This window comes from Centrocercus urophasianus, unplaced genomic scaffold (genome assembly GCF_019232065.1).
Source record: "Centrocercus urophasianus isolate 14NV4802_14NV808 unplaced genomic scaffold, USGS_Curo_1.0 seq_35, whole genome shotgun sequence".
NCBI lineage: Eukaryota > Metazoa > Chordata > Aves > Galliformes > Phasianidae > Centrocercus > Centrocercus urophasianus.
The window spans coordinates 6,378,391-6,402,398 of record NW_024884922.1 but is presented as its reverse complement, the minus strand read 5'-3'; the positions used below and the strand labels follow the sequence as shown (position 1 = coordinate 6,402,398).

General features: G+C 43.4%; 2 protein-coding genes across 2 annotated transcripts; one reads left to right on the top strand and one right to left on the bottom strand.

Annotated features, from left to right (window-relative positions):
• Positions 1 to 4,451: 4,451 nt before the first annotated feature.
• HAUS1 (HAUS augmin like complex subunit 1) lies at positions 4,452 to 12,363 on the bottom strand. Its single transcript, XM_042831182.1, has 9 exons — positions 12,292 to 12,363; positions 11,902 to 12,070; positions 11,510 to 11,645; positions 10,349 to 10,483; positions 9,671 to 9,794; positions 8,692 to 8,757; positions 7,568 to 7,639; positions 5,739 to 5,786; positions 4,452 to 4,747 (listed from the first exon to the last, which is right to left on the bottom strand). Exons 1-9 carry the CDS (start codon positions 12,346 to 12,348, stop codon positions 4,673 to 4,675), a joined length of 882 nt encoding a protein of 293 aa, XP_042687116.1. The 5' UTR covers positions 12,349 to 12,363; the 3' UTR covers positions 4,452 to 4,672.
• Positions 12,364 to 15,797: 3,434 nt separating this feature from the next.
• ATP5F1A (ATP synthase F1 subunit alpha) lies at positions 15,798 to 22,856 on the top strand. Its single transcript, XM_042831241.1, has 12 exons — positions 15,798 to 15,902; positions 16,336 to 16,414; positions 17,508 to 17,677; positions 18,490 to 18,663; positions 18,763 to 18,929; positions 19,069 to 19,217; positions 19,867 to 20,018; positions 20,152 to 20,376; positions 20,476 to 20,583; positions 21,541 to 21,685; positions 21,878 to 22,028; positions 22,648 to 22,856. The coding sequence occupies exons 1-12, from the start codon at positions 15,843 to 15,845 to the stop codon at positions 22,727 to 22,729; spliced, it is 1,662 nt and encodes a 553-aa protein (XP_042687175.1). The 5' UTR covers positions 15,798 to 15,842; the 3' UTR covers positions 22,730 to 22,856.
• Positions 22,857 to 24,008: the final 1,152 nt, after the last annotated feature.

Genomic DNA, 24,008 nt, shown 5'->3' with positions numbered 1-24,008 from the left:
AGAGACAAAGCTGAAGGATTTCCTGCAGTGTTCGAGGCTACGCAGACCAGAATTAATATTGTTTCAGTGCTGCCCTCTTATTTAAAAACTCAAAGAGCTCAGAAGTAAAAGATCTTTCCCAGTCCTACTTGGTGCTGTATACAATTAAAAAACAAAGCAAGCAAAAAATACCCACTTGAGTACATTTACAAGCATGTTGGTACATCATGATTTTGTTTAGAAGTTCCCAAAATGGAATTGCGTATTGAGAGAATGTCTGAAGTGCTTTAATCCAGGCAATACAACATACAGCCAACTTCCTCTTCAAATATATCTTGAAACTGTTTTAAGATTTTTAAACGTATTCAACTCTCAGTTCAACCGTGGCCTCAAGTTGTGCCGGGGTGGTTCAGGTTGGATATTAGGAGAAATTTCCTGTCTGAAAGAGTGGAGAGGTGCTGGCACAGCTGCCAGGGAGGTGGTGGGGTCACTGTCCCTGGAGGTGGTCAAGAAACCTCCAGATGTGGTACTAAGGGACGTGGCTTAGTGGGGAAATACTGGTGGCAGGTAGATAGTTGGACTGGATCTTGGAGGTCTTTTCCAAACACGGTGATTCCATCATTTCTATGATAACTCCATATCATTATTCTGCATTTACTAAAGGACTGAGATGAATGAAGAACGTTTGGAACTCTTTCAGCCAAACGAAGGTTGAAAAGCAACCTGAACCATTTGCAATGAGTAGAATATTTATGTAAAATGGACTAGACAAAATATATAGCCAAGAGATTTCACATATGTCTTTTGACCCAATGCATTTTGAGTAAATACTTACACATTTCAGCCCAATACCCTTAATTTTGCCTCATGGTTTGGTATTTTTTGGTATTTCTCTGTCACTTTGCTTTTATTACTGTCTTTTTTTTGGTATGCAAATGTTTTCCTTTACATAGATCTGAATCACTAAACCAACTTGAAGATTGTTTTTCAACTTCCTAAAGCAGTTGTTACTTTGCATATTAGCATAAGAATAGTGTATCACTTTGTGATAAAATTCCTTACCCACTTATGCAAGTTCATGCTTGAAGCTGACCACTGTTTTCACATCTAGCATTTTAAATCCTTTTCTATAGGTGGGGTTTGGGTCCTCTTGTTTCCAAGGGGAAGCAATTGATCACGCTGTGATGACGCAGGCACATCCCTTGCGGCTGGGCACAGAAACGGAGCAATGCACTGATCTGCAGTGCCTGTGCAGCATCTCACACCGTGAGTGGTGGCTGTGGGAACCCCACGTGAAGCTGTGAGCAAGCATGAGCATGTGCAGGTGTTAATAGGCAGCGTCTCCAAAAATAAGGCTCAGAGCAGAGCAGCTGATGTAATTTGAAATTAGGCTGAAGAAGCAAAAAGCGTCCGCAGGCGTTTGTGTCACTCCCAGTTGGGTAATTATTTCATAACATACAACAGAAAATAGAGGTCCAGCTGGCAGCCTCCCTCCCGGCTGTGCGCAGCTCCTCCGTGGAAACACTCAACAACTGTCAGGGCAGAGGGCAAAGCCCAGAATCAAACGTTTACTCAGCCAAGTGCTCAGACTGGCGTGCTCCTGTCTCGGCAGGACCTTTGTGTTGTGTTCCTGAGCTGACATCCTATCCTCACTTTGGAAATGCTGCACTGTCCTGTCCTACCAACAGAGAGGACAGATGTCTGGTTGCACTGCAAGGCACCCTGCTCGTGCAAATGTGTGACTAAAGAGCTGAGTAGCCTGACAGGCAGTTTGCTGCGTAAATCTCATTTATTTGACTTTCCCCATTCCCATCTAAAGCCAAACTGTAGGACCTGACAAGTGGCCCCTGATTTGTGCTGCATGTGCTGCAGATGGTTCAGTTGTGGCACACAGCTCGCATGCTGCTGATGGGTATTTTTCTCTGCTTATGCTCCCAGCCATAGGAAGAAACAGACAGCCATTGTTGGGCATCTCTCGAGTCCAAGTCTGGCCCTGCTGATGTCTGTCATTGGACTCTTTGCCAGTGAACGAATGGGCCACAGACAGGAACCAGCACCTGCACTGTAGTTGCAGAGGTGGAGACCTCTCCAGACAAATTTCAAAACTAGAGAGGTATTGTGTGATGAAGTAGCGCTAAGGGAGTGCCACCGCCACAGGAAGTCTACCCAAGCCTTGAGTCATCGTAATACACTGCAGAGATCTCAAATAGTGTTAGCTGAGTAAGTCCTGAGGCTTTCTTTCATAGACAAACAGGGCAGGCAGCATCCTCAAGCAGTCATCCATCTTCCTATCTCAAAGCGTGATCAACTCTCCTTAGCATTATAAATAATTAGGCAAAGCATTTCTGATCTGCTCTTAAAAGCTTCAAGTGATTAAGGTTCCTTAACTGTCAGGTCACAACCTCCAGTGCCTTACAATGGCTTTCTTGTTAAACAGTTCTCTAACATCTGCCCTCGTATGTTCTGATGCCTCACAAAGACTGTATATATGTATTTTTTTTCCCCTTTCCACAATGGGAAAAAGAGAGTTCAGATTACACTTCTTCTCTTTCCAGATCCAAATACTTCACTCTTGTCATCTTTCAGTCTGGTCTTTGGTCAGCAGTAACTACTTGTAGTCATCCCTGCACTACTGTTGCCACTCTAGACTTCACATCAGTTAACTCAGAGTAATTTCCCCTTCACCTCTTCAGCTCATGTAAAAGCTTGCTCCTCTACTTAGTTTTGCCATCCTGATTTTTTTTTTTTTGCCCAGAAGGAATTGAAGATACTACTCACAAAACTGAGGCAACTAATCCTTTCCTACTTTTTAATTTAAAAACCCAAAGCTCAACACGAATTCCCTCTGGCATTTGGGGAGAAGAGACAGAAGATCACACGAGCATCAGCTCTTTGGATATTCTTCATTTCTTCTGCATCAAGGTGAAAGAAATGAGGTGAGGAGAGTCACAAGCCGATGAGGCTGTGGCACTTTACTGACACAGCTGCCTTCTGAGCTTGCAGCTTCTTAGAAATCATCAGAGATGCATCCTAAGTACAATTGTCAGATGCCAAACTCATGATCCTATTGCTTCCAGGGAGGACATGAAGCAACAGGAAGAATCTCTTTTCCTTCAGATCAGTGAAATCAATTTCTGCATTGGAGCAAGCAGCAGCTCCTAAACCATGCTTAACCATTAGCATAATCTTTTGCATCTAATTGCCAACAGATGTCACAGAGGGCACCACAGCTATCAGTCTGGACACTGCCTGGTACAAATAGCACAAAGGATGTGCCTTTAGGCGTTGACACAATTTCTAGAGAAGCACTTTTAAGAAGTCAGATGCTTGTAGCTCCGTGTGGTGGTGGCACATGAAGAGGAGGGCTACGGGGACCCTTCAGGAAGGTGGCATTGGAGGTAGAATTGGAAAGCACAGTCCAGCTTCAAACTGGCCACATCTCACAGAATTTCTGCAAAAATACCCGTGTATCTTCAGGCCTTGATAAAATTCATCTTGAAAGCAAAATTTAGAAAAAAAATCATAAAACTATCCACAAAGTTCTAAAATGTAATGGTTAATGCAATCATGCTAGGAAGAAAAAAAAATGTAGATTGTTGACTGCTAGCTCTTAATGTGCTCAACATGGGCAAACCTTACTGGTTAGCATAGTTAGTTTATTTTCCTACTGAGGAAAACAGAAACCCCAGATTCTCAGGCAGTTGATGTGTGACAGTTCATCCCAGCTCTTACTTGTGTGAGCAGTGGAATTTGATGTGTGAAACCAGTACTGTAACCCCTATGAAGTAAATAATTAACATTTACATTCCTCCTGAAAGAAAAGCCCAAAAAAGCTATTTGCAAACATCTAGAACTCATCTTCACTTGATCAACATTCTATGCGTGGAAAAAAAAATGATGAATCCTCAGTTCTGACTCTTGCTCTTCTTTTTATTTCAATGACGTAGGAGATGGAAAGAATCATTGTAATTGCCATTGCAATGCTTGCACCACCAAAGCAAGGGCACCAGGGAAGAAAAAATACTGGACGTGCAGAAAGAGGAAAGGCAGATTCCCTGATCAGTCATATTCTACGTGGTAAAGGCCTATCAAGTCCTGATAAGAACACTTTCTGGTGAAGAGCAGAGAACTGCTTGGGTTGGAGGGATCCTAAAGCTCCACCACCCCACCTTCTGCAGTGAGCTGGGTGCCTCCCCCAGCTCAGGCTCCCAGAATCCACCCATGGTCTCAGACACCTCGAGGGATGGGGCACCCACAGCTCTTGGCAGCAGTGCTGAGGCCTCACCGCCTTCTGTGTAAAGAATTTCCCCCTCACATGTGACCTAAATCTGCCCTCCTTAGTTTAAAGCCATTTCTCTTCGTCCTCTTACTATCAGTCTGTTATCAGCTGGATGAAGTATTTCCACCACATATGGGAAAAAAAAAAAGAAAATAAAAAGAAAAAAAAGAAAAAAAAAGAAAAAAAATTCTTCTTCTTGGGAAGAAAGAATTTTATTGGAAAAACAGCTGACATTTACGAATGCACTGCTACATGAACCACTGAAGAGCTTGCTTGCTGAAAGGTCACAAGCACGCCATCCAACCACGATAAGAGCAAGGCAGAAAGCTGCAGAATATACTGAGTCCAATATATTTCGCTAGTGCAAACAAATAGACAAGAACGAAATCTCCTATTCAGGACACTTCAGGTGAACTAGAGTCTTCTGGTTTCCAGCACATCATAAGTCAGCATTTCAATCTTCTTTGAGAACTCTACCTCCAAGGCATTCTGGCAGGAGAGAAAACCGACAGGACTCAGTAAATGCGAAGCAGTTTTCATAAATTCTTCTTGCACAAGCACATCTACAATGATCAAACCTTAGGATACTATTGGCACTGATTAACCCAAGCATCAGACTGGTAGTTTTTTACCAATCCAAGCAGCAACGGTCTCAGTAGTCATCTATGGAGAAATCTCCAAACGAAGCACTAAATCTGCTCAATGGCCTTTATACCATGCCTTAATGGGACATCAGGTATCTTCAAGCTGAACTACAGAATGCACACGCCCAACAGAAGCCTGGCATGCTGGTAAGGTGAGCTTGCACTATGAAACAAGTATCTCACCAGTCTGAGCAAACCCATCTGAAAATGTACAGAGTATTTAAAAACGCAATTAGAAATTCGAATGGCGTATCATTGAATACTTTGTGCTGTGTCTGTGAGCAAGTACTAACACAAAGAAACAAAGACAGCTTTTATGCTCAAATATGGACCAGCTCACTCTGGAAAGCTTTGTACAGACCTTCTAAACATTGCCAGATTAAATGTTTCCCACCAATGCCTGCAGGGTACACACATATGTATGAAGTGAGTATTATGTTCTGTAGGGAAAAGTCCCCGTTGCAATCTACAAGGCAGCTGTTCAATAATACCTGGGCCTTACTACACTCTGAGAATTGAGGAGCAGTAGAAGTTTTGGAACTACACTCCAGCTGCAGTGGAGTGAATAAGCATTCTGACAGATGAAGCAGACAAAAATCCAGAGACATATACCTAACCCCCATCATGTCCCACTGCTTCACCACCGTTAGCTATCACGACTCCAACAGTTCCTCCTACTGACATGCACTGCTTCTGCCCTACCATAGCAAAATTACCCTCTAAAGATCATTAAGATCACAATCCAAGGTTGATAAATCCACAAGCAATTAATGCACATAGATTGTTTTAGCATGATGGCACCCATTTAAATATTTGTGAAAGATAAAATCTCTTACCAGTTCTCGTTTTGCTTCTTCAATCTTCACTCGTGCAAGGGAAAGATTCTAATGAGAAAAAAATGGCATGAAAATCAATATTTCAATTTGAATTACAGAGTTCCTGAATCATTGCAAGACTCTAATTATATGCCACAGGGGAATTCAAGGATAATGAAATCAGTTTTGTGTATGCTTTTCACATATGAAAGGTACTGACATTAAAAGCCTATTATCAGCTTCATTTGAACAATCAGATATTTTTCAGAAGTCTGGTATGGCCTAATATCTAAAAAATACCCACTTTTCCATATTAGCCAATCAATAAACTAGTTTTTAAAGACAGCCAAGAATGAATCTTCCAGAGCACAATGTGCTTTTAGCACAAACCATCCTTCACTCTGTCTGCACCAGAAGCAGGGCACTAGGGCTCTCCCTGTCTCCTCTGACAAGGAGTTGGGGGAAGGAGGAACCGGGAAACCTAATGCGATTTGAACGTCCTATTTTGCTTGAGATGAGGCAGCTGCTTCTTTGACTAAGATGAATTTAAAGGAGAAGCAGTCACAGCCTCTACCTTCATCCATTTCCTTACAAGAAGATGTGTTGAGGGGCAAGACCACTATGGAAGGGTTGAAGGGGTGAAGAGAGAAGGATCGTGCAGCAGATGAGTACCTTAGTTCACAACACAAGTGATGCAATTAATCACAATTTCTGTGCAGCTTTTGATAAGGTCCTTTGTTTCTCTGTACCCCTGTGCTCAATTTAGAAAAACTGGAACAAGCCTTTTTTTAACTCTCAGAGGTTAGCCACATCACATGCTCTGGGTTGTCAGATAAGGAGGTAATGGGCAGTATTAGGTAAGTCAAAATTGAGACTATTTTGCTTACTGTTCTATTTACTAAACCTAAAACCCATTCAACTCTTTGCTCTACTTTTTACCACATCTTGCAGGAATGTCAGTCCTTAATACTCATCTGTAAATGTACAGGCATTTTTCCAAAGATCAGAAATATTTGGGTTTAGCTGTCTGAAGCATTTCAGATAGCACAGAACAGATATCACACAAAACCAAGGCCTTTCCCCACTCCCCCAGACTAAAGCTCTGTTTGCCCATGATTTCTTTGAGCCACTATTACTCTCAACTGAAAGTCTTCTGTAACAATGGTTCTTCTTATTTGAAATAGGTAAATTCTTTTTTACAAAAGGTGCTTTGCAGAGCAGCCTGATTGTAACTCCTGGCATGGTGACCAGAAGCAGAAAAAGCCAGAAATTAAAGCAATGGACCCAGACAAGGTCTCTTAAAACAGCAATTCAGAAAGAAAACGTGCAGGCTTTCTTGGTTGCCCTTTGTTTTCCAAAAGGGCTGAATACCCAGGACTCTCAGAGAGAAACCAAAGATAATAACTGAGCTGAGCAGACAGTGCTCCTGCAAGATGCACTACATGCTTAGGGGACAAAGTCTGCATTTGTATTCAGGTATTTCTTCCTAAATTTATACCCTAATGTGTTAGTATACCTACAAAATTCTGTTAAACTCAATAATTGTATTTTCTAATTTTCAGCTTTTTCAATTTTTATAAATTGATACTGAGTTCAATTCAAATCTGCTGAGATCATACTCCTACATATTTTGTTAGAACAAGGTTTACCCGGTAAGCATACAATTAGTTTTGGCTTTGCTTAATCAATAAATAGCATTGTGTTGAAGTACAGTTTTTAGTTAACACTGTTAACAGATATTTAGAGAGTTTCCTAGCCATTGAAATATAGCAAGAGCTTCCTTCATATTGTGAACTCTGTTAAAATTAATTTGATTGCAATTATAAAAGAACCATGGAAAAAATAATTACAGGAGGTAGATCAAGATAGCACTCAAGGTCCATCTTCAAATGCACAATTTCTTCCTGCATTCCAGCCAGTTTCTGTGAATAGAGCAAAGTAGATCACATTCTATAGTCTTCCTTGTACTGATTTACACCACTTTTACATTAACAGCGTTTTGGAATGAACAGATGTTGATAACAGCTCTTGTGATCCTCCTCAAAACATACAGAAAACTAAAGATCAACCATTCACTTGGCAGTGAGTCAGTTAAACCCAGTACAAGTTTTACACAGAGGTATTTTCCTTTGCTTTCTGAAAGCACACAGCACTGTTTCTAACAGCAGAACCACCTGATCTCACCTCCCTGAAATAAGAGATTTCAAAGGAGGCTCCACCAGGCAGACAACTTTCAGAGTTAACATCTCTGCAGGTCACATAAAGAACAGAGCCAAGGAAGAAGATACATTCTCATGCTCATGGCTTATTTGTGAAAACAAAGTCTTGCACATGCAGCAGAAAAAAGAAATCCCCAACATTTGCACCGCTTTGGTCATTCTGTTAGTAAGAGGAGGCAGTTTCTCCTGGAGGCTGAAAGTTAATCACATTACAAAGCACTTAACCCTTTTCAAATATTCAATCTGAAGTAAAAATAATAAAAAAACATTCAGAAGAGGAAGTCATTCATGCTGGCTATTTGAACTGAACTCTTGGCAAAGCTCGTAGAAACGCCTGTGACTCAAATATCCCCTTTACTCAAGTTTTAGAAGATGACAGAGGTCAGATAAAGACTAGAAAGGTCCCTGTGCCACTTTGTGTGTAGAATTCCAACTCGAATCATTTTTGGTTAGTACTATTCTCAAATGTTGAGCAATGTCAACAATGCCACCCAGTGTTGCATCTTGAGAATGACAGTGTTAAAAAAGAAAGAAAAAAATCAGGGAATCTGCTTCCATTGTTCAGCTGAATAGGCAGAAAAAGCTAGAAAAAGAAACAGGGAGGACTGAAGTTCCCATTAGAGTAATAGCAAATAATGTTAAGGAGTGCTGAGTGCAGAACAGAAACGTGGCAGCTATGTAATGAAATATATTCCACAGAATGTCCACTCTGTTTAGAGAATGGATCAGTGTAGAAACCTCCATCCTGTACCTACCTCAGACAGGCCCACCAGTGACTCATGCAAAAGTGATTGGTCTAACCCACTGCCAGTAAGCTGCTCCTAGAAACAGAAAAGAGCTCATACATAACTGATCACAAAATCTGAGAGGAAAAAGATTTTGCCATTTTGAGTGAAACAGGCAGACGAGAACACAATTCAGTAAGAGTACAAGTATGTGCCATCTGAACCATAGCTCTAGATGTTACATGAAATCAGTTGCTACTGAAGTTTATAGCATGGTTAATAAATCTTTACAGAAAATTAGCGGGAGAAAAGCACATGGCAAGGTTAGGAAGAGGCTTCTCAGTAAAATGCTTTCTATCTCTGGTATTTGTCAAGATACTGGAGAGCATCCGGGTGAGGCAGTGCAATGGGTTTCCCAAGGAGGTGGTGGAGCCACTGTCCCTGGAGGTGGTCAAGAGAAGAGTAGATGTTGCACTGAGTGACATGGTCTAGAGAGGTCATAAGCATTGCTTGATGGTTGGATTAGATGATCATAGTAGTCTTCCCAACCTGAATGATTCTATGATAAATAAATTATTCATGTATCCATCATCATACAGGAAAGGCACAACTTCAGTCTTCAACATTTAATCATTTATTGATCTCAAAAAAATGTCCCTACTCAGAATTTTGACACAATTTATCTCAGTGAAGCATATACTCTACTGATAATTCTTCAGTATACCTTTACACTATGGCACATCACAATGAGCATAAAGTAGTCTGAGCTATTAATGTTTTCAGTTACAGAAGGAAAAGTATCCTTGCATTTACCATAGGAAGTTCTGGAGAAGGAACATAAAAATAGCAGAAACAATTGAAGCATGTTAACTTGTCCTATGAGACCAGAAGTCCGAAGTCCAGGAGTTTAAGAGGCTCCAGGGATGCCTTTAACTACAATTTTGGACCCAATCAACTATGACTGTTGCAACCTGTCACAGCATTACATTAGATAATTCTTTCTACTTACCTCAGCAGTCTTAATCCTGATTTTTAAATCCTCACATTTGTCTCTCAGGAACTGCAAGTTCTGAGATCGGCTGTCAGATTTGGCTCCTTCAATCTCAAGATGTGTCTTTACTTTTTCAAGATCCCTTAAATAGAAAAGAAAGAAACCCTTACATTCAAAGAAATACCTGTACACACACACACCATTTGGCCACCTATGCTCAAGCTGAACTTCTTAACACGACCAACACCAAAAGGAGAGAATGAAGAAAACATTTGCATTTTGCTGTGAGATTTCCTAGTGGAAATACCCATGGAACTATCCATCCACCTCCAGACTCAAAGGCCATGCTCACACTCAATGTTCTCTAGAGGCTCCTTCTAACCCCTAAACTTTTGAGATTTGCCTTCAACCTCAGTGGAAGATGGAACCTCAGTGGGTGGAAGATGCCAGCCCACATCTGAAAACTCCTTGCAAAACTATTTTCAGTTTACAACAGATATAACTGTATCCCAAAACTCTTTCTGACCCCTGAAAGTGTCCATAGAATATAGCTTTTGAGAGATACTCCCCAAAATTAAGTAGAAATGTGTCAAAAAACTAACAACTAAATTACTCTGTTAGTTATCACAAGAAATGCATGACATCACAAAGGTCCACAGTATTGCTCACGTTTCCCCTTTTTCATCCATTACTCACTTCTCTAACTGCTCTTCCAGCAACAGTACAGCAGTCATTTTTTTCTTAACGTTGAGCAATTCTTGTTCCATTTCTTTGTTTTTTGATTCTGCTGCATGCAGTTCCAAACTCCTATTACTGATGGCACAGAAGAAGCTGGCGAAAAGAGTGGGAAGGAACAACTCAGAATTAGTACTGTTTTTTCCTCTCCCCCTACCCTTACCACAAAACGCTTGATTTCCCTCATGTTATGATATATCTGCTAAATAGCAAGTGTTTAAAAAGAAAAAAATATAATACATCTCTGAAGGTATTTGCTTTCTTTAAGCAACAAAATTTTATCTGGGAAACAGTCCAGCAACCTAAGCACTGGGAAATGCTAAACAAGACCTGTCGTTCTAGTGGATGAAACAGCCAGGCCTGAAATAGTTACATGCTCCACTCACAGCTTGCCAGATAGCCTTTGAGAAAAACTCCATTTAGCCCTTGAAAATCTATGTCTCTAGTACACAACCAGAAGCATCTCAGTCACTTACTCTTCCCAATGGTTCATAACTGCTTGCTCCTCTACCTCAGAAAAGAACAGTAAGAGCAAAGTTCTTAAACATGAGTAAACAAAAAACATTGGATTTTAACGCAGATTTTGCCTTCTCCTCACTGACAATTCTCAGTGCACTCCTGCTGTTACAGTTTAAAGTCAGACAGAGAAGCCTGAAAGAACAGACTAACGGCTGCCATTTTTCTGTGTCAGGGCCAAAGAAATCTCCTCACATGAATTGAGGCCAGACAACAAATGAAAGAGATGTGGTGAAACTGAGTCACCAGCTACATTTTCATAGTCCTTGCTTGCCTAGACAGTTTGAAAGCTGCTCTAGCTTGTGCTACCTGGCATGACAGTCCTAGTAACAAAATTCTACGGCAACTGACCACAAAATTATAAGCCGAGAAGAGATTTAACTGAAGTTCCTGTTGGGCTTCAGATGCTTTCCTTAATGGGACGGGCATTAGAGCTGTTAGAGTTTTGTGCTCAGTTTCTGCGCCTTCTAAAGCTGCCCAAGTGGTGCAAAAGCTGGATAAGTAGGATTCCTGGTGTGAAAACTCACTTTGAAATGGCTGAATTTAAAAAAAAACAGAGGGAAACAGCACAGATCACCAACTCTGCTGCACAGTGGGAAGAATTACCTAGTAAGATAAGCATCCTCCGTTTCAAGTATCATTGCAATGTCTACCAGAGTTTTAAGGTGGGCAGTGCCTTCTTCGGACAGACAGGATGGTGAAAGATCGAGGCTTTCTGTGAGAAGGTTCTGCAAATGCTCAGCTAAAAAACAAACAACCAAAAAAGATTTATTTTTAATACTGCTGTTCTTTCAGGTTCTAGATGGGTCTATCCAAAGCTACAACCCAGTTTCAGCCTAAATGGATTGCCTTGCCTTACAGTAAAAGCTGTAGCACAACAAATGCTTAGCCTACTGCTATTTCTTTTTTAATATAGTTGAGCTTCGCATTTTAACAGTCTACAAGATCACTAGGAAAAACCTCTCTAAAGAAGCTAACAAGTGGAGCCTTTAGCTCACCATCTGCATCGTATTCTGCTGCCCTTTGCTTCATGTCTTCTATCAGAAATGAAACATCTCTCTCTTTTTCTTCACTGTATTCCACAAACATATGCAAGAGATCAATGGTCTGCGCGTTCACTTCAAACTGCGGCACATTTTCAAATGTTTTCTTCAGCCATGAAGTAATCTAACCAGGGGGAACAAAAGAAGAGGCCAGTGAAAAGACAGAAAGTAACAGCCGGACATAAGAAAAGCGATGTGCTGCAAGCTCTGCATTCCTGAGAAACGACCCCTGCGACATCACTCAAAGTACAAGTGTAAACAGACGGCATCCCAAATCTCTGCTGCAGGCACTCCCTGAAGTTTATAACACCGTTTCCCGTCTCCATCCCCCGACCCCACCGTTACCCGCAGCAACTTCTCCATAAAGGCTGCCGATCCCCGCCTCGAGCCTCCCGCCGCCATCCCGGCATTCCCTGCGCTCGGAGGGCGCGCCGCACTGCCCGCTGGGAGCTGCAGTGCCGCAAGGCCCGCTGGGAGCTGTAGTACCGGAGGGGGGGGCTGGACTGGGCGATTCGTCATGCGCAGCAAGCTCTTGTATAACAGCTGATTTTAAAGCTCTCCGTGTTTCCAGAGAATTTACTTTTCCCCTTATGGACCTAAAGCTTTTAAGGAAATAAGGCTTTTAAGTAGTACAGTGATTTGAGGTGATTTCTTTTTTGATGGAATTGTGTGTTTCCATTCACATCACGTCAAATCCTTTAACCAGAAGGGACGAAAATCATTTTTAAGCTAAAGGGCAAAATATGTGTGTTTATTGTTTACATCTAAAAAGTCAGGGTCCTTCTTGCAAAATACATCATCAAAGCAGCCGAGCTGCTGCAGTGTCACACATTTTCGTCTGGCTCAAGGTCAAAGCCCTGCTTTAAGTCCCAGGTGTCCTGCTTATCTAGGATAAGCAACCTTCCCAAAACTGAATGCTTCTCCTCAAAAATCCAAGATGGCTATAAATAAGAAACAACAAGACACGTCCTTAAAATGAGGCACAAGTCCAGAACAGTAACAAAGCAGAAGAAATTAAGTGTCCTTGCACCCAAGTGTGTATAAAATGAGTGGGACACCTCCCCACATGCCACTGAAGACCACCAAAGACCCCAAGCAAGCACAGAAGATTCAGTTACGTTACATAACCTTGTACTTACATAATGCTGTGAATATGTAGTAGGTAGGACTTACACATTAAGTAGGGTGAGGTGAAAACTTTTTGGACTATAAATATAAGCTAGTATGAAGAGTTGGCATGCTTGATTTGTGGGAATATTCCACCTTACATCTTGTGTGGAATAAAACAATGTCACCTCTTGAAACCCATCCTTTTTAATGTGCTTCAGGAGATTGATAATTAACAACAATATAATTAAGGAGTCTGGCGAGGAGCTGCACACTCTCAGCCCCTTCCCAGACTGCAGGAAGGATTAAAGCACTTTTTGGCCTCGTTTTCACAGAATCATGAGATTGTAGGTGTTGGAAGGAGCCTCTGGAGATCACCTAGTTCAACAGCCTGCTAAAGCAGGTTCCCTACAGTGGGTTACACAGGAAAGTGTCCAGGCAAGTTGTATCTCCAGACAAGGAGACTCCACCACCTCTCTGGGCAGCCTGTGCCAGTGCTCTGTCTCCTTCAAGGTAGTTTTTCCTCGTGTTCATAGGGAACTTCCTTCAGAATCACAGAAATATGCTGAGTTGGAATGAATCCATAAGAATCATTGAGTGCAGTTCCTGGCTCCACACAAGGCTGAACAAACCAAAGGACCTCAGCTGCTCTTCACATGCTTTGCCTTCCAGATCCCTCACCACCTTTATGGCACTCCTTTAGACACTCTTTAAGTGTTGGCTTTGTATTGTGGTGCTGAGAACTGCACACAGTACTTAATGTGAGGCTGCAACAGTGCAGTGCAGACTGGGACAATCACTTCCCTTTGCCTGTCAGTAGTGCTGTGCTCTATGTATCTCAGGACATGGTTGGCCTTCCTGGCTCCCTGGGCAGATAGTTGACTCACGTTTAACTTGTCATCAGCCAAGACCCTCAGATCTCTTTTAGCAGGACTGCTCTCCTGCACCTCATCTCTAGTCTATATGTAAAGCTCGGTGCATCCCCATATGCTGAATTCAGAACTCGCTGTTAAACTTCATGTGGTTGGCGATTGCTCAGCTCTCTAATTTGTCTGTGTTTCTCTGTAAGTCCTCTCCACCCTTGATAGAGCCAACATCTCCTGTCAGTTGAGTACTGTCAATGATTGTGCTCAAAATACCACCTAGTGCTACATCCAAGTCATTCATGAAAACATAAGGAGAACTGACTCTAAAATGGAGTCTGGGGAGCTCTGCTAGAGCCTGGCTGCCACTCTGATCACAGAATCACAGAAATGTAAAGGTTGGAAGAGACCTCTAGAGATCATTGAATCCAACCCCATTCTAAAACAGGTTCCCTACAGTAGGTCACAAAGGTGGGCATCCCGACAGATCTTGAATATCTCCAGAGCAGAAACCCTTTGTTTTCCATACTATAGGGTTACTATATCAAAGGGTTAATATAACTCTTTGATCCCCATGCCTCACCCAATTGCTCACATATCACATTATATTTCTGTATGAAAAGACAGTGTATCAACAGCTTTACACAGAGATCATGTCAACGGGGTCCTCTTGGTCAACAATATGGGTGACCTTATTACAAAAGGAAATGAAGTTTGTTAAACATGATCTTCCCCTTATGAACCCATTGTGGCTGTGATCAATGACCACATTATCCTTCAGGTGTTTTCCAGTAACTCCCAGCACAATTTTCTCCATAATTTTACCAGACACCAAAGTGAGACTGACAGGTCTGACATTGGCAGATTCTTTTTTCTTGCCCATCTTCACAATCAGAGCAAGTTCACTGGCTTCCAGCTAACTGTGACCTCTCCAGAATCTTGAGAACCATGAAGAGAATTGAGAGGGGGCTTGCTATGACATCGGACAGCTTACTGAGCACCCTGGGCCCCATTGATCCCATGGACTTACATGCAGTCAGATGGAGCAGCAAAATGCACACAAGCTCAGGGTTTGGCTGAGCATTGATCGTTACCACAGACACTGTTTATGTTTCAGTTTATGCCCAGTGCCCTGTGTCCTGTCCCTGAGCATCACCAAAAAGAGCCTGGCCCCATCCACTGACTCCCACTCATGAAGACATGGATAAGCACTGATAAGATCTCCTCTCAGCCTTCTCCATGCTGAAGTGTCCCAGCTATCTCATCTTTTCTCAAATGGGAGATCACAGAATCACAGGATGGCCAGGGTTGGAAGGAACCTCAAGGATCACGAATCTCCAACCCCCTGCCACACGCAGAGCCACCAACCTCTACATTTAATATCAGACCAGGCTGCCCAGGGCCCTATCCAACCTGGCCTTCAACACCTCCAGGGATGGACGGGGCATCCACAGCCTCTCTGGGCAGCAGAGATGTTCCACGCCCATCTTTCTGTTCTGGATTCCCTCCAGCAGTTCCTTGGAACTACGGAGCTCAGAACCGGGCACAGCATTTTAAACCTTGCCTCCGAAGGGCAGAACACGGAGGGGAGCCCTCGACCTGCCGCCCTCAACCCGGCTACCACAGCCCTCCTTGTCCCCAACAACCCCAGCTATGACTAGGCACCGGCTCAACCCCCCACCACGCGCAGTCTCCGCGCTCTCCCCCCGCCCACTCCCAGGAAGGAGGTTCTCCAAACGCCGCACTTCGTACGAAGCACAGCATCCATTGGCCGGGCCGCAAGGCGGAGCGCTGAAAGAGCGGTTCTGCTCCCCGCCGCCCAACGGGGCGGAGCGAGGCACCGCCATTTTGTAGAGAGAGCGAGCGCGCCGTGGGCCGGCAGCTGCATCCCGCCGCCTCTCTCTGCTCTCCTCCGCTGCCAGCGCCATGCTGTCCGCCCGCGTGGCCGCCGTCCTCGCCCGTTCCCTGCCTCGGCAGGCCGGCTTGGTGAGCGCGCCTCCTTCGCTTCTCGGGCGGGAAGAGGGCGGCGAGCTGCCGCCATCTTGGGACCGCGTTGACATTGAGGGACCGCGGCCTTCTGCGGCCGGGGCTCCCGCTGAGGGTGTGCTGGGGGTTTCTGGAGGGATGGAAGGGGGATGATTCGGTGCTGTGCCCGCTGGTGTCCTCAGCTGGAAAGCGGGCGGGGAACGAGCCCTGTGCCCTGTGAAGGTGAGCCCGTGTGCTCGTGCTCCTGACCTTGTCGGAGTATCCTCTCACATGAGTGGGAGCTGGGTTTGATGCTGTAAATGCGGCTTTTTGGCTTCGCAGCAGGACGGCTCAAAATGGAGACAGGGTAGATATCTAAGCCTCATTGAAAAATTAATATAGCCTCCCTTCTGTGTGATCAAGGAAACCTTACTGAAACAATTGTTTATTTTAGGTTTCCAGAAACGCCCTTGGTGCAGCGTTTGTTGCTACCAGAAACATCCATGCCTCCAAAATGGGTTTTCAGAAAACAGGTAAGTCTGAAGAAGGGTCTGTACTATAAGAATAATGCTTAAAAGCATGATCAGTCAGCTAGTTCGGAGTGTGAGGTGTGTGTGTGTCAGCTGATAAAATCCGCCAGGATGTCAGTGTACTGTGTAGGAAAGCAAAATACCACTTACAGGGGTCACATCCAGGAGATGCCACTTTAATGATTGTTCAAGTTATGCCCAGACCAAAAGAATGATCGCATATCAACTTAAATGCCCTAGGGAGATCCGCCTCAGTCTTTAAGCTCTGCAAAACTATATGGAAAGAAAAAAAAAAAAAAAAAGGAAAAAACCCCAAACCACCTCAAATTGCAGTTTCTTATCTGCTTGGTAGAGGAATGTTAGGGAACGAATGGCTTTCTCAGGCTTGCTTGAATTTGACCTTGTGTCCTTGGGTATAACTCTTGTGGCTGCCAGCATCTCAGTGAGGCTGCAGCGCTGCGTAGCAGTATTTGGTTCTGGCCCACCTCCAATTTTTGACACTGCTTAGACTAAGGATACTATGAAGAAATAATTTTCACTGTGATCCTTGGGGCATCTCAGCTGAGGAAACAAAATGTTGTTCCAGGCACGCTACCAAATTAGAGAAGATAGAGAATACTCATTAATAATACATTAAATAGCTTGTATTGAACAACTTGCTGCTTACATGTATTAAGTGCCTTTAAAATACATTTGGTTATGGGGTTACCAGTGAGTTGGCAGTGTTCTGCTGTATCCAGTTCTCTGCCTGTAAAACTAACATGTCTTCTTTCTTAGCTAACTATGACCTATTCAGACTGATGTCTCTCCAGAGAGAGGAATTGACTGTAGGGCATTCTGAAGGAAATTGATGACTAAACTAAATGTCTTTCACTGTTTCGATTGAAACTGATGCAGTAATGAATTGAAGCTGCTTTTATTAGTTGTGTGTACAGAAGCTGTCATTTGCCTCATGCATCATATGTAAGGAAAAGCGTTGCTTTCCGTGTTTTATGACAGATTTAAGAGAAGCTATGTTAACTTGTGAATTTGAGACAAGCTTACTGTGTTCACACTGCGCATTAATTCACTGAATCTGGTTTGAAATATTTCCTAGGCACCGCTGAGGTATCTTCTATTCTTGAGGAACGTATTTTGGGAGCTGACACCTCTGTTGAACTTGAGGAGACTGGCCGTGTGCTCTCGATTGGTGATGGTATTGCCCGTGTGTATGGCCTGAGAAATGTCCAAGCAGAGGAAATGGTTGAGTTCTCGTCTGGGCTGAAGGTTAGCTTTCACTAAAGCAATTTATTTACTGTAGAAGGAGAAAGATGGCTTTTGTAAGAAGAATCTGATACTGTTTTTGGGATGACTCGTGGAGTTTTTAAGGACTTAATTGTAACTTGAATATTTGATATTTCAAAATAATGCTACAAAAAGCAAATTTTGATTTGTGTTGGTTTGCTTTTTTGGTGTTGTTAACTGCTTTTTGGCCAGCACTTCAGCTTTATTTGCTTTCCTGTAGGAAGGATTGATCCACTGTCAAGTTAGCTCTTTTGTTTTTGTTGGTTTCAGACAGGCTTTTCTGATTACTGTTGAGAAACAGACTCTGTGATCCAGTACACTCTGCCATATGCTGACTTCTTGTAGTCTTAAGGGTAGACTAAAGCTAGAAAGTTGACTGTTCCCTGGGAGTTCTGCAGTATTTCTTCCAGTGTTGTTTTTTTTTTTTGGTTTTTTTTTTTTGTTTTGTTTTGTTTTGTTTTTAATGCTATAAATTGCCTTATGTAGATAATCCAGTTCTTTTCTCTTGCTGAATTCCTAGGCAAGGTAAATTTATTTGAACCCTGATAATCCTTTCAGTTTTTCTTAGCAGGAGTGATGAGTGCTGGAATTGCAATTAAAAAATATCATAAATTCAAGGTTTATGCAGATATTGTTGCCTGTATGGAAGGATATGCAAGCAGAACATTGGTGATTGCTCTGAATTAGATTGAGATCACCAGTGATCCATGTTAACTGCGTCAGCACTAAACTGTCAGGAGCTCAGCACAGATGCAGATATCATTCTTCTCATGATACCATGATTGTTATCCTAGGGGATGTCCTTGAACTTGGAGCCTGACAACGTTGGTGTTGTCGTGTTTGGTAATGACAGACTGATCAAGGAAGGGGATGTTGTGAAGAGGACTGGTGCCATTGTGGATGTTCCAGTTGGGGAAGAGCTGCTGGGCCGTGTTGTAGATGCCTTGGGCAATCCAATTGATGGGAAGGTAAGTATAACTAAGTCTGATAACTCTAAATCTTAAGCTTGCTTCTGTGTGGTATAGACTGCAGCATGTTTTTCCCCCCCCCCCCCCTCCTCTTTTAAGGGTCCTATTACATCTAAGACACGTAGAAGAGTTGGCTTGAAAGCCCCTGGCATCATTCCCAGAATCTCTGTGCGGGAGCCTATGCAGACTGGTATTAAGGCTGTGGACAGCTTGGTGCCCATTGGTCGTGGCCAGCGTGAGCTGATCATCGGTGACAGGCAGACCGGGTGAGTTAAGGGCTCAAACTAAAAGTGTTTCCATAAACAGAGACTTGTGTTCACCTTTATATAGCATTCTGTACATAGCTGAGTGGGAGACTGGGAGAAAGATGGGCAGCTTAGTTTAACCTACCTCTGCATTATTTAGGAAAACTTCAATTGCCATTGACACTATAATCAACCAAAAACGATTTAATGATGGAACAGATGAGAAAAAGAAGCTGTACTGTATCTATGTTGCCATTGGCCAGAAGAGATCTACTGTTGCTCAGCTGGTGAAGAGGCTCACTGATGCAGGTAACAGGCTTTTTTCTGGTACTTGAGCTTGGCTAAAAGTAACATCTTATATAATAACATAGGAATTTGACAGTTAGGCAGGCATGATTTACAAGCTGTGTCCCACGAGTATTGATGAACGTCAGTATGAATGGCAGTTTAGTGAGGAGTCTTTACTGCCCAGTCATGCAGATTGCTTGATAACTTCCCTTCAGAAACAGTAACATGTCTGACAAAAGTGGCTGCAAATGTACCTCAGAAGAAATTAAGTAGATTACCTCTGGGCTGCTGGTCAAGCAGAATCATGGTTGGTAGGGGGAAAAACATATTTCAGTAACAACTTGGTCTATGAAAGATTGTAATACTTCATTTCAAAAGCTAAAAGCTCAGACACCTTGGGCTCAGAATGACTTCTAGAGCTTAAGTGTGTCTTTAACTGAAGTTTAAACCACACTTCAAAGGAGAAAGATGTCTGCAAGTGCTAGACAATAGCTGCCATACATTCGCTCTTGAAACTGCTTGAGTTAGTCAGGCTGATACGTTGTTACGGTGTCTGTCCATGCAACAGTGTGGTGGTGTTGTCTGGTGTTGCTTCAGCAATGTAGTATTTTGCGTGTTGAATTTATTGGTTATTGGCATGATGATGTAACGGACTTAACATTTTTTCCAGATGCCATGAAATACACAATTGTGGTGTCTGCAACAGCATCTGATGCTGCACCCCTTCAGTATCTGGCTCCTTACTCAGGCTGCTCCATGGGGGAATACTTCAGAGACAATGGGAAACATGCATTGATCATCTATGATGACTTGTCCAAACAGGTTGGGAATCATAGTTTACAGACCTCAGTGTCCAGCACTGGTGCTTAGAGCAGTGTGAACTCCCCAGGCTTGGGAATTCAAAATTCTAGGTGAGCTGCTGAAATCTGAGAGATTCCTTTGTGTTCCTGTGCAGGCTGTTGCCTACCGTCAGATGTCACTGCTGCTGCGTCGTCCGCCTGGCCGTGAAGCCTACCCAGGTGATGTGTTCTACCTGCATTCTCGCCTGCTGGAGAGAGCAGCCAAAATGAATGATTCCTTTGGAGGTGGCTCTCTGACAGCTTTGCCTGTCATTGAAACTCAGGCTGGTGATGTGTCTGCTTACATTCCAACCAATGTCATTTCCATCACTGATGGGCAGGTAGGACTTGCTCTTTGTATACCAGTACTTCTGAGTAGTTCACTCTAAGGGATGCTTGTAGGCTTCTGAACAAGCTAGTAAGACAGTTTTCTCTTGCAGATCTTCTTGGAAACTGAGCTGTTCTACAAAGGTATCCGTCCAGCCATCAACGTTGGTCTGTCTGTGTCCCGTGTAGGTTCTGCTGCTCAGACCAGGGCAATGAAGCAGGTAAACATGAAACTTCTGCTTCTTATCTTTCATAAAGAGTTACAAATACAAAGGGAATTAAGCTTAGAGTTCCTGACATTATGAAATAAGAACAAAATTATGGGATCTCCTTTATATTTCTATTGCTTGCAGACAGGAAGCAGGAGGTGGAGAGTGAGGGGAAGATATCTGCACGGAGATGTTTGGCTCATAAGATTCACTGTGTTGAAATGGGTGCTGAGCTAGCTAGATGCAGAAAATACTCCTAATCCCATTTTTTTTTAATCCTGGTACAAGTTAGAAAGGCCACATCTGGAATACTGAGTTCAGTTCTGGTCTTCCCAGATTTAAAAAAAAAAAATGTCAGGGATCTCCTAGAATGAGTCCAGGAGAGGGTGACAAAAATGATTAAGGGGCCTGAAGCATCTTTTGTGTGAGGAAAGGCTGAAGGATGTGTTCAGCTGTTCAACCTAGAGAAGAGAAAGCTGAGGGGTCTTAGCAATGTTTACAAATATCTAACCTGTGAGAGTCAAGTCAGTGGGTGTGGACTCTTTGATAGTGAGCAGCAACAGAACAAGGGGCAGTGAACAGAAACTGGAACTTGGGAAGTATCATACTAGCGCAAGGAAGAACTTCTGCACTGTCAGAGTGACAGAGCACTGTCACAGGCTGCCCAGAGTGCTGGTGCAGTCTGCTTTTCTGGAGGTGTTCAGAACCCATCTGGTAGCCTTCCTGTGTGACCTGCTGCAAGGAACCTCCTTTAGGAGAGGGGTTGGACTCAGTGATCTCTGGAGATTCCTTCCAACTCCTACAGCTCTGTGAGTGAAAGATACAAAATCAGTTACAAATCTTTCAGGGAGGCATAAAATGTTAAAAGGCCAAACAGTACGGGATTTTTAGAGCAAGCTGAAAGCTGTCTTCTGAAGATCTGACTACTCGATACAGTGGGTGGAACTCAATGTGACCTGTGTCTTGTAGGTGGCTGGTACCATGAAGCTGGAGCTGGCTCAGTACCGTGAAGTGGCTGCCTTTGCTCAGTTTGGGTCTGATTTGGATGCTGCCACACAACAGCTGCTGAATCGTGGTGTGCGTCTGACAGAGCTCCTGAAACAAGGACAGTACGGTCAGTGTCCAGGATGTGACGTGTCTGCATTTCCCAGTCACAGTTGGTCTCTGTGCCAGCATTAAGATGTTCTTTGGACGTCGTAAATGAAAGCTTGAGCTGTGTTGCATGCATTCGGAGAATGCTTCTGTGTAACACTGATGTATTGTGGTAGAAAAATTGCTGATGGTGTGAATGTTTTCTTTCATGTAGTTCCCATGGCTATTGAGGAACAGGTTGCGGTCATCTATGCTGGTGTAAGAGGTCACTTGGACAAGCTGGAGCCCAGCAAAATCACTAAATTTGAGAGTGCTTTCCTGGCTCATGTACTGAGCCAGCACCAGGCCCTCCTCTCCACCATCAGGTATGATTTTTTTGTTTTATTTCATCACATCTCACTGATGTGAGAGCAGGAACACAGATAGCAATCACTGAATTGTTAAGTCAATGTATCCTAGAGCATGAGGCCATCTGTGCTGCCTCTGACTGGAGGTTAAATCAGCTTATGTCCTTGTGCTGTTATCCAGAGCTGAGCATTTTACAGTTAAGTTTAGAAACCCTGCTGGTGCTTAAAGCAAACCTACTTCTGTGCCTGTCCTGTAAGCTGATACTGAAATGGCTTTGTGCAGTCAGTTCTCATGTTTTTGATAGCCTTAGTGCTGTAGATGAAGTGCTGCCTAGTGCCTTGTTACTGAGCTGACTATGGGGATTTCAGTATTAACATAGACCCAGCTCACAGAGCAGGACAAATTTGCTTTATCCTAAGTTGGATAAAGTGCATTCTTTCAGGGGCATAGCTATGTAGAAGATAGCTGTACTACCTAGCTCAGTGAGGCTCTGCTTTGAGAGTGTTTGTTGACAAAATTTAATCCTTAAAGAGAGCAAGCTCTTTTAGAGAAGGGGTGGTAGTAGTTTTTTTTCTCCTAAGCAATTGACTGCATTTATTCCCATGTCAGAAGTTTAATTAAACTCTTTTTTGACAGGACTGAAGGGAAGATCTCTGACCAGACGGAAGCTAAGCTGAAGGAAATAGTCACAAATTTCCTGTCTACTTTTGAGGCATAAACTCATCATCTGTTCAAACAGACCAGGCTGTTTTTGTTGTTATGTGCTTTGGCTCCATCAAAGACCTAAACATACGTGCGACTTGAATGTACAGATCTCACTGAGAATAAAAGTTTCCATGTAAAAAGGCTTGGATATGCTTTTCTCAATTACTGCTTTTCTGGCTGGCTACTTTAACAGTGCACTAGAGGAAAATTAAATTTCTCTGGATGCACTGTTGCTCGAGGAAACCTGGAAAAATTGGGAGACATCTAATTGTTGAAGGGATGAAGCTAGGATGAAACCCTATATAAAAACTACTTGTAGGATTATGTGGCTGACTGCAGTTTCTGTTATGACTACTGTGGTTGGCTTGTGCAGCTTTTCTCCTTTTCTCCAGGTAACTTTCAGAAAGTGTACAGCTGTGAAGCTGTTCACACTTCCTTGGCGTGTGTGGTGGCTGCCTGCACCTCGTAGTGTTGTCCACTAACAGCCTAACGCTGTGCTACAGTACAGCATGTTTTAGAACTGCAAAGTCATGCTCCTGGTGGCTGGCCTTCAGAGGTGTTCTTTCAACATTATTTTCCTTGTATCTCAGGACGCAGCTGTACATCTAGAGATTTGAATGTGGTCTTCTGGTTCACTCCAGTTCTGTCAAAATAAGCTTTTCAGTTGTGACATGGGAGAGGTTATATTGCCGAACATCCATTCCTGACTTCCTGGAGACGTGAGGTGTGAGATCCCAGCGGGTGGCTGGAGTGGGGAGAAACTCCCTTCCAACTCTGGCAGTGAATGGAAGGATCTATTGGGAAGCGCCAAGCAGCTCAATGGGGTTTTGTGGCCGCAGGGTGGTGCTGCGAGGTAAAGAAATTGCGCGGGTTGTGCTGGAGACTCCTGACGAGCACTGCGGGCTTTGGGCCCTCTTCTGGTGGAAGTATTCATTCCCCTATTTCCAGCGTCGCATCGCTGTCAGCACTGCGGTAAGGCCGATCCCACGTGCAGGCGGTGCCCAGCCGTGCCATAGCTGTGATGTGTGGCTGCTGCCGCGCTGATGATGACAGCTGCCTGCTGCCCTGAGTGCTTTGACCATTGCTGCTCTGTCCTGCAGTCTTTCTGTCTCAACTCACTTGGGTGTACCTGCCTGTCTCAAAATGTGCTCTTCCAGTGCTATCAAATCAGTTGGAAAGTGTGTACGTGAAAGGAGGAAATTTGTTCTGGGACGCAGATTTTAGTGTGCTTTCAAGAAACCAGACTGCACCACAGCTGATATGTTATCAGATTGCTAAAACCTTCAGAGCCT

Excerpts from the sequence above, each read along its gene's own strand:
- ATP5F1A (XM_042831241.1), top strand. The coding sequence starts at position 15,843 with ATGCTGTCCGCCCGCGTGGCCGCCGTCCTCGCCCGTTCCCTGCCTCGG. Across the intron at positions 17,678-18,489 it reads AGTTCTCGTCTGGGCTGAAG|GGGATGTCCTTGAACTTGGA; the intron begins GTTAGCTTTCAC and ends TTGTTATCCTAG. Across the intron at positions 18,664-18,762 it reads GCAATCCAATTGATGGGAAG|GGTCCTATTACATCTAAGAC; the intron begins GTAAGTATAACT and ends TCCTCTTTTAAG.
- HAUS1 (XM_042831182.1), bottom strand. The coding sequence starts at position 12,348 with ATGGCGGCGGGAGGCTCGAGGCGGGGATCGGCAGCCTTTATGGAGAAG. Across the intron at positions 9,795-10,348 it reads CTGGAAGAGCAGTTAGAGAA|GGATCTTGAAAAAGTAAAGA; the intron begins GTGAGTAATGGA and ends TTTCTATTTAAG. Across the intron at positions 5,787-7,567 it reads GCTATCTTGATCTACCTCCT|AATCTTTCCCTTGCACGAGT; the intron begins GTAATTATTTTT and ends TTTTCTCATTAG.